This window comes from Ornithorhynchus anatinus, chromosome 5, assembly GCF_004115215.2.
Source record: "Ornithorhynchus anatinus isolate Pmale09 chromosome 5, mOrnAna1.pri.v4, whole genome shotgun sequence".
Lineage (NCBI taxonomy): Eukaryota > Metazoa > Chordata > Mammalia > Monotremata > Ornithorhynchidae > Ornithorhynchus > Ornithorhynchus anatinus.
The window spans coordinates 14854859-14871008 of record NC_041732.1 but is presented as its reverse complement, the minus strand read 5'-3'; the positions used below and the strand labels follow the sequence as shown (position 1 = coordinate 14871008).

The 16150-nt window shown below is 47.9% G+C and overlaps 1 protein-coding gene across 3 annotated transcripts in view; it reads right to left on the bottom strand.

Moving 5' to 3' along the window:
* ARNT2 (aryl hydrocarbon receptor nuclear translocator 2) overlaps window positions 1–15779 on the bottom strand; it is a 222506-nt gene extending 206727 nt beyond the window's left edge. The window contains exon 1 of one of the 3 annotated variants that reach the window (XM_039912280.1): window positions 15680–15779. In XM_039912280.1, the coding sequence (XP_039768214.1) occupies window positions 15680–15710 (31 nt within the window). In that variant the 5' untranslated portion in view covers window positions 15711–15779. Of the gene's footprint in view, window positions 1–3361; window positions 3381–15679 lie in introns of those variants that run through there. The other 2 variants (XM_029066286.2, XM_039912281.1) reach the window with 2 other exon arrangements.
* Window positions 15780–16150: the final 371 nt, after the last annotated feature.

The following is a 16150-nucleotide window of genomic DNA, read 5'->3' as shown; positions in this document are numbered from 1 at the left end:
TTGTTCTACTGCTCTCTCCCTAGCGCTAAGTACAGTGTTCTACACACAGTAAGTGCTCAAAAAAGACCACTGATTGATTGATTGACCCATAGTAAGTGCTTAACAAATATCATAAAAAAAGTGTGGAACGAGGAGAGCAGAAGCGGAGCAGGAGTATTCATTCAACAGTATTTATTGAGCCTCAGTTCCCCAGAACCCAGAGTCAGAAGAGATGCCCCCCACAGCTGACCCAAGCCATGGGCAAGTCGAGTCTGGGGCTACAGGCCCACTGAAGCTTTTCGCTGAGAGGATACAGCTCCAAGTCACCCCAGCCCCCCGGACCTTAAATTATTGGCTCTGTACCCACCAACTCCTCTTACTTGTAATCATGATGGTATTTGTTAAGTGTTTACTATGAGTCAAGTGCTGTTCTAAGCACTGGGGTAGAAACAAGCTCATCAGGTTGGACACAGTCCCTGCCCCACAAGGGGCTCCCAGTCTTCATCCCCATTTTACAGATGAGGTCCCTGGGGTTCAGAGAAGTGAAGTCATTTGCCCAGGGTCACACAGCAGACACGGGGACGGAGCAGGATTAGAACTCAGGTCTTCCTGAATCCATCCACTAGGCCATGTAATTTGGTCTCATTCTTCTGCACAAAAAGGTTACCTGCCCCTGTCCTAAAGAATAATTTCCTCTATGCTTACCACCAGCTGGGTGAAGTGTTTCTGCTGGTTTGTTTTCAACCTATGACTTTCAGTGTTTTAATGGGCGTTCCCTTTCTTGATGATATTTACGTGATTACCAAGTGTCAAGCACTGTACTAAATGCTGGTAGATACAATTAATCAGGTTGGACACTGTCCCTGTGCTGCATGGGGCAGTCTGACTAGGAGGGAGAACAGGTTTTGAAACCCCATTTTACGGTTGAGGAAACCAAGGCACAGAGAAGTGAAGCAACTTGACCAAGGTCATCCAGCCAGCAATTGGCAGATCCAGGATTAGAACCCAGGTTTTCTGACTCTCAGGCCCCTGCTCTTTCCTCTAGGCCATCCTGCTTCTCTGGTACTGGAGTTCAGTCCCCTTGTACTGTAGCCACGGAATGAGAGAAGCAGTGTGACCTAGTGGACAGAGCGCGAGCCTGGGCATCAGAAGATATAGGTTCTAATCCTGACACCGCTGCCTACCTGCCTAACCTTGGGTGAATCCCTTCTTAACTTCTCAGGGCCTCAGTTTCCTCATCTGCAAATTGGGGATGAAAGACCTGTTCTCTCTTCTGCTTAAATTCTGACTCCATGAAGGACAAAGATTGTGTCTGACCTAATTATCTTACTTCTACCCTAGTGCTTAGTAGAGTGTGAGCACATTCATTCATTCATTTAATCATATTTATTGAGTGCTTACCAGGTGCAGAGCACTGTACTAAGCACTTGGGAAAGTACAATAAAATAATAAACAGACACATTTCCTGCCCACAACGAACAGTCTATAGCAAATACCACAGTTATTATGTTCATCCTTATACTTTCTTTAGACTTCAATCACCTTTCCAGTTATATTCCAAATATATCTTTTCAGTTTGCAGAGGCCTAATTCTTTGAATCTACCCTCCAAGGATTTTCTCAAACATCTTGGTTAACAAATACCATAAAAAAAGGAGGGAAGATGGGGTATAGAGGGAGGAGATAATAGGTAAGTAGAAGGGAGAGAGCTAAGTGAGTGCTATAAAGTTAATGATTTAGAATTTCTGCTAGATGCGGAGAGGAATGGGTTTTTTAGGAGTGGAAATATGAATGCAGAATGCTGTTTCAAAAAAATGATCTGGACAGCAGAGTGAAGTGTGGAATTAAGAGGGGAGAAGCTGGAGGCTGGAAGACCAATTACAATGACTGGTGCAGTAGTCAATTATACAATCACCTATCCTATCCCACTTGAGTTACTATTTCAGCCTCCTCGCTGACCTCCCAGCCTCCTGTCTCTCCCCACTCCAGTCCATACTTCACTCTGCTGCTCGGATCATTTTTCTACAAAAATGTTCAGGACATGTTTCCCCATTCCTTAAGAAACTCTGGTGGTTGCCCACTCACCTCCTCATCAAACAAAACTCCTCACCATTGGCTTCAAAGCATTCCTTCACCTTGTCCCTCCTACCTCACCTCGCACTCTCCTACAACCCAGGCTGCACGCTTCGCACCTCTAATGCCAACCTTCTCACTGTGCCTCGATCCCGCCTATCTCACTGCCAACCTCTCTCCCACATCCTTCCTCTGGCCTGGAATGCCCTCTCTCCTCGGATCCGACAGACAAGGACTCTCCCCCACTTCAAAACCTTATTGAAAGCCCATCTGTTCCAAGAGGCCCTCCCTGACTAAGCCCTCCTTTCCTCTTCTCCCACTCACTTCCATATCACCCTGAGGCTCCCTTTCTCCATTCCCTCCAGCACTAAGGTACATATCAGTAATTTATTTATATTAAAGTCTGTCTCCCATCTCTAAACTGTAAGCTCACTGTGGGCAGGGATTGTGTCTGTTATATTGTCCTAGTATAGGTTCTCCCAAGAGCTTAGTACAGTATTCTGCACACAGAAAGAGCTCAATAAATACGACAGTGAATGAATGGTCAAAGTGTACTGGTCAGTTGGATGAAGAGAAATGGGCAGATCCTGGATATGTTGTGGAGGAAAATACTATCCCAGGACAGTTTAGTTTTGCCGCTAGGGAAGTTTTGCTCTGTGAAGGAGTTTCCTTCTTAAAACTTTTTTAACGTCTGTCTCTCCCCGTAGACCCTAAGCTTCTTGTGAGCAGGGATCAAATCTACCAGCTCTGTTGTATCGTACTTTTGCAGGCGCTTAGGCAGTTCTCTGCAGAAAGAAAGCGCTCAATAAATATCATTGATTGACTGACAAACAGCAGCTCCTAGCTCTGAATTCAGAGGATCCATTTTCCTGAGTCATTGGAGTCTAATTTCTCATATTTCGTGATGTGAAAATTAATTTTCTGCTCAGGTTACCTGGCCCGGCTGCCTGGATTGTTCTGAGTTCATGGACAGTGGAGTTGAGCCTCTGCTTCTCCCTGGCTGGGTTCACCTAAGAATCAGAAAGCCCTTTTCGAAATATGTGTCAAACTTGAAAGCAACACCAATTTAGCTGGAAAAAGCAAATATCTGCCAAGCACTGAATCCAGGATGTACTTTTTTTGTTTTTGTTTTTGTTTTTGTTTTTAATGGTATTTATTAAGCACTTACTATGTGCCAGGCAGTACTAAGCACAGGGATAGAAACTAGCTTAATCAGGTTGGACAAAGTCCATGTCCCACATGGGGCTCACGAACTTCATCCCCATTTTACAGACGAGGTAACTGAAGTCCAGAGAAGTGAAGTGACTCACCTGAGGTCACACAGTAGACAGGTAGCGGAGCCAGGATTAGAACCCAGCTCGTTCTGTCTCCCTCACTAGGCTTCTGTGTAACAGCAGTGAAGAGAAAAATAGGAAAATTAGTCCATAATGAACCTTTGAATGAAGATCCAATTGTTAATTACTATGTGTTTCAGGCATTCAGCCTGAGCATCCTACCTGAAATACTTCTCAATTTGTATGCCAGTAAACTTAGTAATCAAACCCTTCAATTCCCTATTGGCTTTATTTGAGAGATGTGCTAATTTCCAAATGATTGAATGATCATGGTTTTGTTTGCTGGATTGAGGAAAGCCTGAGCCCAAATCCTGATTGTTCCAGCAGCTCTACTTGGCAGAGGGAATTTTCACACTCCCACGCCTTTCCCGAGGGCTCCTGAAAAAGGGGATAAAAATCTCTAACCTTCCCTCACAGCAGAAAAGGAAACAAGATTCAAGGGAGAACAACCTTTATTGGGGAAGAAACCCATGTCTTCTCCTCATGGGAAGGTGACTTTGCAATCCCAAGAAACATGGTCCCAGACCCTGGGCTAATAATAACCGTGGCATTTGTTAAGCACTTACTATGTGCCAGGCACTATGCTAAGCACTGGGGCAGATTCGGAATAACCATATCAGCCATGGTCCCTATCCCACAAGGGAAACAGACTGAGGGGAAGGGAGGATAGCTACTTTAACCCCCATTTGAAGGTACTGAAAAGTTAACTGATCCCCATTTTAATGAGGAGGAAACAGGTACAGAGAAATTAAGTGACTTGCCAAAGGTCAAGCAGCAGGAAAGTGGTATAAATGGTATTAAAACCCAGGTCTCATGGGCCTGTGCTCTATCCACTTGGCTACACCACTTCTGCCTTGACACTCTGAGAACTAAGAGATGGGCATTTACCCACAGGGTCCTGGTCTCCCAACTTGATCTGATACACCCAGGATTGTGATTAAATCTTTTTGGAGGGGTGGCTTATGTTAAGTGTTAAACACCTGGGTAGATAGAAGTGAATTAGGTTGGACGTAGTCCCCGTCCCACGAGGCTCATAGCCTAAATAAGAAGAAGAACAGAACTGAGGCACAGAGAAGTGAAGCGACTTGCCCCAAGTCACCCAGCACGCAAGTGGCAGAGCCTGGATTAGAACCCAAGTCCTCTGACTAATAAGCCGGTGGTCTTTCCACTAGGCCAGGCTGCATGTTGGGGGTAAGAGCTTCCATTAAGATCAGTATCCAGAGTGTGGACTCTAATGATCCAATAGCAGCATGGCATAGTGGATAGGGCATTGACCTGGGAGTCAGAAGGTCATGGGTTCTAATCCCAGCTCTGCTACTTGTTTGCTGCGTGGTCTTGGGCAAGTCACTTCACTTTTATGTGATTCAGATACCTCATCTGTAAAAGTGGGATTAAGACTGTGAGCCCCTTGCAGGAAAGGGACTGTGTCCAACCTGATTTGCTTGACTCCACCCCTAGCATTGTAAAGCATATAATAAGTGCTTTACAAATACCCTTATTATTATTATTACAGCCTTACCACATTCCAAAGATGATCCTCATTGTGTGCAGGGAATGTGTTTGCTAATTCTGTTGCATGGTGCTCTCCCAAGTGCTTAGTACAGTGTTCTGCACATAGTAAGCGCTCAGTAAATATGACTGATTGATTGATGGGGGAAAGGGCCAGGCAGGGAACCAAACTTCCACTCAAACTTAACTGACCACAGCAATACAAAGTAACCTAAAAGGATCTTATAAATTTCTCAGGGGAGCCAAATATATGCTACTCAATAGAGCCTCTGCCTATAGACAAAGTAGGGAAAGAGGGTGGTTAGAACCCGGGCCTGGGAGTCAAAAGCACCTTGGTTCTAATCCCGGTTCTGCCACTTGTCTGCTGTGTGACTTCTGGGCAAGGCACTTCATTTCTCTAGTCTCAGTTACCTCATCTGTACAATGGGAATTAAGACTGTGGGAGCCCCATGTGGGACATGGATCGTGTCCAACCTGATGAGCTTGTATCTACCCTAGCACTTTAGTACAGTGCCTGGCACGTAGCAAGCAATTAACAAATATCATAATAAAAAAGTGAGTAATAATGATTAGGGTATTTCTTAAGCACTTACTACCTGTCAGGCACTGTATTAAGCGATGGGATGGATACAAGCAAATCGGGTTGGCTATACGGTCCCTTGTCCCACGTGGGGCTCACAGTCTCAAGCCCCAATTTATAGATGAGGTAACTGAGGCACGGAGAAGTAAAGTGACTTGGCCAAGGTCACAAAGCAGACAAGTGGCGGACCGGGATTAGAACCCATGAAGGGCAGTGAAGGGAAAAGTCAATAGATATCAGGTGAGTGCTGTCATTTGAGGGAGCCATTCTGAATAATCGAAAATCACCATCTGTCATCAGTACATTTCTGACATCTTCATTGAGCAATCTTGTTTATCCCTTCCTGATGTTTCTTTCTGCCCCACCTCTATGGGGGACAGCTGGATACAACACCCCACAGCTCCCAGAGAACCAACCACACAGAGGCCATAAAGACTGGCAAAAGCACAGCCTGCTAACCCCAACTCCGAACAACGTGGCCTATTGGAAAGCACACTGGCCTGGGAAACAGAAGACCGGGGTTTTAATGCTGACTCTGCCCTTTCCTTGCTCTGTGACCTTGGGTAACTTTCCTATGCCTCAGTTTCCATATCTAAAAATTGGGGATTTCATAATAATAATGAATAAAAATTGGGGTATTAAGTGCTTACCATGTGCCAAGCATCGTTCTAAGCGCTGGGGTAGATACAAGGTAATCAGGTTGGATATTACCCTGTCCCACATGGGGCTCACAGTCTCAATGCCTACTTTACAGATGAGGGAATTGAGGCTCATAGAAGTAAAGTGATTTGCCCAAGGTCACATGGCAGACAAGTGGAAGAGGCGGGATTAGAACCCATGACCTCCTGGCTCCCAGACCCATGATCTATCCTCTACACCATGCTGCTTCTCACCTCTTCTCCCACTGCCGAGACTGTGAACCCCATGTGGGACAGGGACTCTGTCCAACCCGATATCTTGTATCTACCCCAGCTTTTAAAACAGTGCTTGGAAATCAAACAATTAATCAACGGCATTTATTGAGCGCTTACTACGTGCAGAGTACTGTACTAAGTGCTTGGAAGAGTCCAATACAACAGAATCAGCAGATGCGTTCACTGCCCGTGTACTTGGCTCTTTGGACTTTTAATAATAATGACAATTATAATATTTGTAAAGTGCTTACTATGTGCTGAGCACTGATTGTTAAGCGTGGGGGTAGATATAAGGTAATCAGGTTGTCGCACGTGGGGCTCAGTCTTAATCCCCATTTTACACATGAGGTAACTGAGGCCCAGAGAAGTGAAGTGACTTGCCCAAAGTCACACAGCAGAGAAGTGGCAGAGCCAGGATTAGAACTCATGTCCTCTGACTCCCAAGCCTGTACTCTTTCCATTAAGCCATATTGCTTCTCCTGCTTCTCTTTTCATATTCTTTTGATATTCACCCCATCCCCAGCCCCATGGCACTTATGTACTTATCTTCAAATTATATATTATAAATTATTCATTCATATTAATGTCTATATCCTCTATTAGACTGAAAGTTCCTTCTGGGCAGGGAACGTGTCTGCCAATTCTGTTGTATTGTACTGTATTCTGTTGTATGGTATTTCCCCCATCCCAGCCCCATAGAACCCACAGAACCCATGTCCATATCTGGAATTTATTTTTTTGTATTGATGTCTGTCTCCCCACTTCTAGACCATAAGCTCGTTGTGGGCAGGGAATGTGTCTGTTTATTGTTGTATTGTACTTTCCCAAGTGCTTAGTACAGTGCTCTGCACACAGTAAGCGCTCATTAAAGTGAATGAAGCCCCCGTAGACTGTAAACCTCCTCTAGACCCTAAGCTAGTGGGCAGGGAATGTGTCTGTTTATTGTTGTCCTCTCCCAAGCGCTTAGTACGGTGCTCTGCACATAGTAAGTGCTCAATAAATATGACTGAATGAATTGTACTCTCTCAAGCACTGAGTACAGTGCTCTGTACATAATAAGCGCTAAATACATACCACTGATTGATTGAATGAGCTTAGAATCTAGAGTGCTTAGCACATAGTAAGTGCTTAACAGATACCATAATTATTTAGTTTATTGATTTAACTAATGGACAGAGAGAGCCCCTGGGCCTTTCTCATAGAATTAATTTATTTATTATTGCCATTATTTATTCTGTAATCTATCTATTTATATTAATATGTTTCCCCCACTAGACTGTGAAGCTGGTTGTGGGCACGGAATGTGTCTGATGTTATTAATAACAATAATAATGTTGGTATTTGTTAAGCACTTACTATGTGCAGAGCACTGTTCTAAGCGCTAGGGTAGAAACAAGGGAATCAGGTTGTCCCACGTGGGGCTCACAGTCTTAATCCCATTTTACAGATGAGGTAACTGAGGCACAGAGAAGTGAAGTGACTTGCTCACAGTCACACAGCTGACAAGTGGCGGAGCCAGGATTCGAACCCATGACCTCTGACTCCAAAGCCCGGGCTCTTTCCACTGAGCCACGCTGCTTCCCATGATGTTATATTGTACTCTCCCAAGTGCTTAGTACAGTGCCTTGCACACAGTAAGCACTCAATAAATACGATTAATAATAACAATAGTAATAATAATCCCCTCAGTTGTGCCTCAGTGGCCTCCTCCTAGGCCACCACGCAGCATTGGGGATGACCGATGGACATCAGGTGATTCAACTCACATATCTCCAGCTCAAAGGAGGAGGCTCACCAGGGGAAGCTCTATTATGGCTTCCTGCTTCATCTCCACTCACCCTATCTTGAAATCTCAAAGCCAGCCCTTGTGGGAAAAACTCTGCAGTTTCCAAAAAAAAACCACAATTCTAGCTTCGCAGCCCCTTTCTTTGGGCTGAAAAGGAGTCTGGGAAAGCAGTAGCTGTTATATGACAACCAAAGTCCCCTTCCATAATTTTCCCCCCAAGCCCCACCCAAAAAAAACCCCAAAAAACAATGGTTTCCTTGGTATGGTCTGGAACAGAATGGGAGAACTTCATTTTACCTCATCAGTGAAGACATAACTCTAGATTCAAGTGCAGCCTGGCTGCCTAATATGAATTTGTGAAAGCATAAAAATACTGTTTCTTCATTACAATTCACTTCAGTCCTTGCAGACTGTCAAGAGGGTGAAATGATGGGTTTTTTATGATATTGGTTAAGTACTTACTACGTGCCAGGCATTGTACTAAGCGCTGGGGTAGATACAAGCTTATTAGGTTGGATACAGTCCCTGTCTCACATGGGGCTCACAGTCTTATTCCCCATTTTATAGATGAGGAAAGTGAGTTTGTCAATCGTATGTGCTGAGTGCATACTGTGTGCAGAGCACTGTACCAAGCACTTTGGAGAGTACAGTATAACAATAAACAGACACATTCCCTGGCCACAGATCACACAGCCGACAAGTTAAGGAGCTGGAATTAGAATCCAGATCCTCCGATTCCCCGGCCAGAGCTCTATCCACTAGGCCAGGCTACTTTTCTAGTTGATGAAAACCGGCTTCATTTGAAACTCCTGATAGAAATAAAATCTTACACTGAGAATGCACAAAACCTTTTAGTTCTTTCTTTTTCAGCCGGAGTCAACTCTCAATGAAAATTTCATGATCAACCTAATATCTGCTTCTAAAATGAATATGCTGCTGTCTTTTTTCCCAGTTAACGTCAGGAATCCAAAGAATCAGTTTAGCGAGATCACTGATTTTACTCGTCGATCTTTAAAAACGACACCAACGAACTCCATTCTCAGTTAAGAAAACACAGTATTTAAACCCCCAAAACTTGTCCAACAAAATAATGTAATTTTTTGATACTTGTGGAATATCTGAAACAGCTTGCCACCGGAGTGGTGGTGGGAACATCTCATAGGGAGGAGAGGATGGGGAGAGCATGTTTCTAGTGTGTGCGCTTGTTTGTGCGTGTGCATGTGTGTGTTGTATGCAGGTCTCTGGGTGACTGACTGACAGAGAGCACTATTAAGCTATAAGAGGATGCCTTGGCCACAGTAGTTACAAAAATCAGAGAGGGCAGAGTAAAAACAGAAATGGGGAGTGTGAAAATTGGAAAGGAAAAAACAAACCAGAATTGAAAGTAACTTCCAGGCAACCTACTTTAAAATCCCTTCATATCATTCTAATATTTCTCCGATCTACATTTACTGAACATCTTCCGAGTACATGACATCCTGGGAACTAGAACTTTTTGTTGAGAGACAAGAACTGGAAATAGACCGTGTTCCATGTATTCCGCCCCTGTCCTCTCCCCCTCCCTTCAGGCTCGCATCTCCTCCTGCCTCCAGGACGTCTCCACCTGGATGTCGGCCCGCCACCTAAAACTCAACATGAGCAAGACTGAGCTCCTCATCTTCCCTCCCAAACCCGGTCCTCTCCCAGACTTCTCTATCACCGTGGATGGCACGACCATCCTTCCCGTCTCTCGGGCCCGCGATCTCGGTGTCATCCTTGACTCGTCTCTCTCGTTCACCCCACGCATCCTATCGGTTACCGAGACCTGCCGGTTTCACCTTTACAATATCGCCAAGATCCGCCTTTTCCTCTCCACCCAAACGGCTACCTTACTGCTATGGGCTCTCGTTATATCCTGGCTAGACTATTGTGTCGGCCTTCTCTCTGACCTCCCTTCCTCCTCTCTCGCCCCGCTCCAGTCTATTCTTCACTCCGCTGCCCGGCTCATCTTCCTGCAGAAACAATCTGGGCATGTCACTCCCCTTCTTAAACAACTCCAGTGGTTGCCTATCGACCTCCGCTCCAAACAAAAAATCCTCACTCTAGGCTTCAAGGTTCTACATCACCTTGCCCCTTCCTACCTCTCCTCCCTTCTCTCTTTCTACCACCCACCCCGCACGCTCCGCTCCTCCGCTGCCCACCTCCTCGCCGTCCCTCGGTCTTGCCTATCCCGCTGTCGACCCCTGGGCCGCGTCCTCCCGCGGTCCTGGAACGCCCTCCCTCCTCACCTCCGCCAAACTGATTCTCTTCCCCTCTTCAAAACCTTACTTAAAACTCACCTCCTCCAAGAGGCCTTCCCAGACTGAGCTCCTCTTCTCCCTCTACTCCCTCTGCCACCCCCCCTTTACCTCTCCGCAGCTAAACCCTCTTTTCCCCCTTTCCCTCTGCTCCTCCACCTCTCCCTTCCCATCCCCACAGCACTGTACTCGTCCGCTCAACTGTATATATTTCCATTACCCTATTTATTTTGTTAATAATTGTACATTGCCTTGATTCTATTTCGTTGCCATTGTTTTTACGAGATGTTCTTCCCCTCGACTCTATTTATTGCCATTGTTCTCGTCTGTCCGTCTCCCCTGATTAGACTGTAAGCCCGTCAAACGGCAGGGACTGTCTCTATCTGTTGCCGACTTGTTCATTCCAAGCGCTTAGTACAGTGCTCTGCACATAGTAAGCGCTCAATAAATACTATTGAATGAATGAATATTACTTTGCTGCTAATTTCTAAATTTTAAAACGTGTTCAAGAATGACCTGTTGTTGTTGTCTTATGCCGCCGAGTCGTGTCCGACCCATAGCTACACCATGGACACATCTCTCCCAAAACACCCCATCTCCATCTGCAATTGTTCTGATAGTGGATCCACAGAGTTTTCTTGGGAGAAATACAGGAGCGATTTACCAATGCCTCCTTCCATGCAGTAAACCTGAGTCTCCACCCTTGACTCTCTCCCATGCCAGTGCTGCCCAGCACAGGTGAGTTTTGGCTTGTAGCAGATTGCCTTCCACTCGCTAGCCACTGCACAAGCTAGCAATGGAATGCATATGCCTCTGCTTGACTCTCCCTCCCGCAGTCAAGACTGCTAGAATACTGCAAACTCTCCAGGTGCCACCCTGAGAGGGGAAGAATGACTTACCACTATAATAATACTATTAATTGTGGGGCATTTAAAGTGTTAATTATGTGTTGTGCAGGTATTCAGGTATTCAGCTCTGGGGTAGATACATTATAATCAAGACATATACAGTTCCTGTCCCACATGGGGCTCACAAGCCTAAGGACTACAACAAAATATTCCAAGCTGGACAAATTTGGCACCAAGAGGATTCATTTATTCATTCAATTGTATTTACTGAGTGCTTCCTGGGTGCAAAGCACTGTACTAAGCACTTGAGAGAACAATAAACAGACACATTCCCTGCCCACAACAAGCTTATAGTCTAGAGGATGTTCTACAAACTATGTCTGATGCCTTCTAATCTGTTGTTCGATGTATGATTAAAACCACTAAAAGAGTTTGGAATTTATTCCTCCAATACATCTTCTTCATTATTTGATCATTGTGGCAGTCAAATCAAGAGCTGAGAAATTATCCAGTGATGTTAACAATAACTGTGATATTTGTTGAGAGCTTCCTATGTGCCAGGCACTGTACTAAGTGCTGGGGTGAATATAAGCAAATCGGGTTGGAGACAGTTCCTGTCCCATGTGGGGCTCACAATCCCCATTTTACAGATATGGTAACTGAGGCCCAGAGAAGTAAAGAGACTGGTCACACAGCAGTCAATAATCATAATCATGGTATTTGTTAAGCGCTTACTATGTGCCCAGCACTGTTCTAAGCACTGGGGTAGATACAAGGTTATCAGGTTGTCCCATGAGGGGCTCACAGTCTTAGTCACCATTTTACAGAGGAGGTAATTGAGGCCCAGAGAAATTAAGTGACTTGCCCAAAGTCACACAGCTGACAAGTGGCTGAACCGGGATTATACCCCATGATCTTCTGACTGCCAGGCCCATGGTCCTTATAGGCATCTCAAATCTCTCAGGCCTCCCTTTTTCCTCCCAAGGAGGGATTTTGTCTGAATTATCTAGGTGAATTATCTGGGTGAATTGCTTTAGATCCTCCATTTCCCTTTGTCCATGTTGGCAGCCACAACATGTCCTAAATATGACACCTGTATACCCGCTTGGCATTCAGATGATTCTTGGTTTTTACTGTTTTTTGTTTTTATGGTATTTATTATGAGCTTAATATCTATCAGGTACTGCACAAGCTAACCAGGTTGGGCACATTCCCTGACTCACATGGGGCTCACAATCTTAATCCCCAGTTTGCAGATGAGGGAATTGAGGCACAGAGAAGTGAAATTCCTTGCCCAGGTCACACAGCAGAGAAGTTCAACTGCTTGGTACACTGCTTGGCACACAATAAGCGCTCAATAAATACGATCAAATGAAAGTGTGCAGAGCAGTGTACTAAGCACTTGGGAGAGTACAATACAACAATAAACTGACGCATTCCCTGGCCACAGTGAGCTTAGAGTTTGGGCGGGCAGAGGGGAGAGGCATTAATATAAATAAACTACAAATCTGCACATAAGCACTGTGGGGCTGGGAGGGGGGAAAGAGCCAAGGGAGCAAGTCAGGGTGACGCAGAAAGGAGGGGGAGAAGAGGAAAGGGGGGCTTAGTCAGGGAAGGCCTCTTTGGAGGAGATGTGCCTTCCATAAGACTTTGAAGGATGGGAAGAGTCTGTCAGATTTGAGGAGGGAGAACATTCCAGGCCTGAGGCAAGACTTGGGTGAGGGTTCGGCAGTGACATATATGTGATGGAGGCACAGTGAGAAGATTAGCACTACAGGAGCCAAGTGTGTAATACCAGGTAATGTCCCTCACATACCCCAAGAACCATCACTCGTACACCAGGTACCAAGCCTCAAAGAGCAGGTATCAACCCTCACACATAATAAATAATAATGATGGTATTGTAGAGTGCTTACTATGTGCCAAGCACTGTTCTAAGCACTGGGGTAGATACAAGTTAATCAGTTGGACACAGTCCCTGTACCACATGGGGCTCGTAATCTTAATCCCCATTTTACAGATGAGATAACTGAGGCACAGTTAAATTAAGCCAAATGAGGCCAAAGCAGTCTTTGGAAGGCCAAATGACTCGACCTGGATGAGCACATTTTGAACACATCATCAGGAGGACTAATTCACTGGAGAAGACACTAATGCTAGGAAAAGTCCAGGGAAAACAGGGAAGAGGCAGGCCAGCAGTTAGATAGATAGAGACCATTACAACGGTAACAGAAAAACTGTTAGAAAGGTTGCAGATTATGGCAGAGGACAAGATGTTCCGGGGAAAGTATATCCATGGAGTCGCTATGAATAGGAAATGACTCGACGGCACTTGATAATAATGATGATGATAATGATAACAATAATAATAATAATAATAACTGAGGCCCGGAGAAGTTACGTGGTCAGGTACCAACCCTACACTCCAGGTACCAACCCTCACAGACCTCCAGGAACCATCACTCACACACTAGGTACTGACCCTCAATGCCCAGGTACCAACTGGCACTCTCCCCACGAACCATCACTGACATACCTGGTACCAACCCTCGTATATCCCAGAAACCATCACTGACATACCGGGTTCCAACCCTCACATACCCCAAGAACCACCACTCACATACCAGGTAGCAACCCTCAATGCCCAGATACCAACCCTCGTGCACCTCTGGAACCATCACTGGCAAAAGACAGCGTGGCTTAATGTAAAGAGTGTGGGCTTGGGAGTCAGAGGTCGTGGGTTCTAATCTGCCTCCACCACTTGTCAGCTGTGTGACTTTGGGCAGGTCGATTGACTTCTCTGTGCCTCAGTCACCTCATCTATAAAATGGGGATTGAGATTGTGAGCCCTACGTGAGACGACCTGATTACCTGAGATCTATGCTAGCGCTTAGAACAGTACTTGACACAGAGTAAGCACTTAACAAATACCATTATTATTATGATGATTATAGTGGGTACCAGCTCTCTCCTACACCAGTAACCATCACTTACCCACCAGGTACTGATCCTCAATGCCCAAGTACCAACCCTCACACACCCCAGGAACCATAACTGACATACCAGGTACCAACTTTCACATACACCAGGAACCATCACTTGCTCACCAGGTACCGACTCTCAAAACCTAAGTACCAGTCGTCACGTTCCCCTGGAATCATCACTGACATACGGGGTACCAACCCTCACATACCCAAGCGACCATCACTTCCACACCAGGCCCTGACCCTCCCAGCACAGGTACCAGGCCTCACCCCCCATTCCTCCCTCTCCAAGAACCGGGTAGTGACCCTCGCACCCACAGCCCCCTCCTCCCAGGATGGGTTCAGTTACTGGGGTCCCAGATGGGCGCTGGCAGAGAAGTTGGGGAGTGGGGGTCCGGGTGAGATGTGGGGCAGGAGGGGAAGTCCGAGGGGATGCGGGGAAGTGGGCCCCAGGCTGGACTCGCTGGACTCTGGGGCTGCTCCCCCCGATCCAACAGTCTGCACTGTCCGGCCCTGTCCTGTCCTGTCCGATCCTGCCCTGCCCAGCCCGGTCCTGCTCCGAGGGCCCTGACCAGCCCTGTTCGGTGCGGTCCAGTCTGGTCCTGCCCTGCTCAGCCCTGTCCCATCCTGTCCTGTCCGGTCTGATGCTGTCTTGCTCGGCCCTGCCCGGTCCCGTCCTGCCCTGCCCGGTCCAGTCCTGCTCCCGTGGCGCTGTCCGGTCCTGCTCTGCCCGGTCCGGTCCTGCTCCAGCTACCCTGTCTGGTCCGGTCCTGTTCTGCCCTGCCCTTCCAGATCCTGCCCTGCTCCAGCAGCCCTGCTCGGCCCTGCCCGGTCCTGCTCTGCCCGGTCCGGTCCTGTCTTGTCCTGCCCTTCCAGGTCCTGCCCTGCTCCAGCGGCCCTGCTCGGCCCTGCCCGGTCCTGTCCTGCTCCGTTCGGTCCTGATCTGCCCGGTCCCGTCCTGCTCTGTCCGGTCCTGCTCCAGCGGCCCTGTGCTGTCCGGTCCTGTCCTGCTTCTGTCCGGTCCTGCTCCAGCGGCCCTGCCTTGCCCGGCCCGGCCCGGCCCTGCTCCAGCGGCCCTGTCCGGTCCGATCCTGCCCTACTCGGTCAGGTCCTGCCCCAGCGGGCTGGTCCGGCCCTGTCTGAGCCGGTCCTGCCCCGCCTTTCCCGGCCCGGTCCGATCGTACTCCAGCGGCCCTGTCCGGTCCTGTCCCGCCCTGCCCGGTCCGGCCCTGTCCGGTCCTGTCCTGCCTCGCCCTGCCCGGTCCGATCGTGCCCCGGCGGCCCTGTCGGGTCCTGTGGGGTCCTGTCCGGTCCTCCCGTTGGCGGGGAGCTGGCCCGGGTCAGTGGCGGTGGGAGGATGCTGCGGACGGGCGGGCGGGCGGGCGGGGGCTACTCACCGGCGGGAGGGACGGCGGCCGGAGCTGCCATGTTGGGGCCGAGGGGCGGGGAGGACCCCGGGGGGCCCGGGCCCGGGGCGGGCCGAGCCGAGGCTGCCTGTCTGTCCGTCCGTCCGTCCGTCTGTCCGTCCGTGTCTGTCCGTGTGCGTGTGCCCGCCCACACAAAGGGCCGGACCCCACCGCCCCGCCCCCCCAGCCCCTCCCCCCGCCTGCAGCACCGCGAGACTTGGCCGAGGGGCGGGGGGGTGCCAGAGAGAACCCCCCTCCCACCCACACCCCTCCCCAAAGACCGACAGACCCCCCCCCACCACCCCCCCACCACACAAACACTCACCCTTTCACCCTGTTAATAATGATCATTAATAATAGGAGTATGTGTTCAGCAATTACTAGGTGCCAGGCACTGCACTAAGGGCAGGGGTGGATGCAAGCGAAGGGGGAGTTGGACGCAGTCCCTGTCCCCACCTGGGG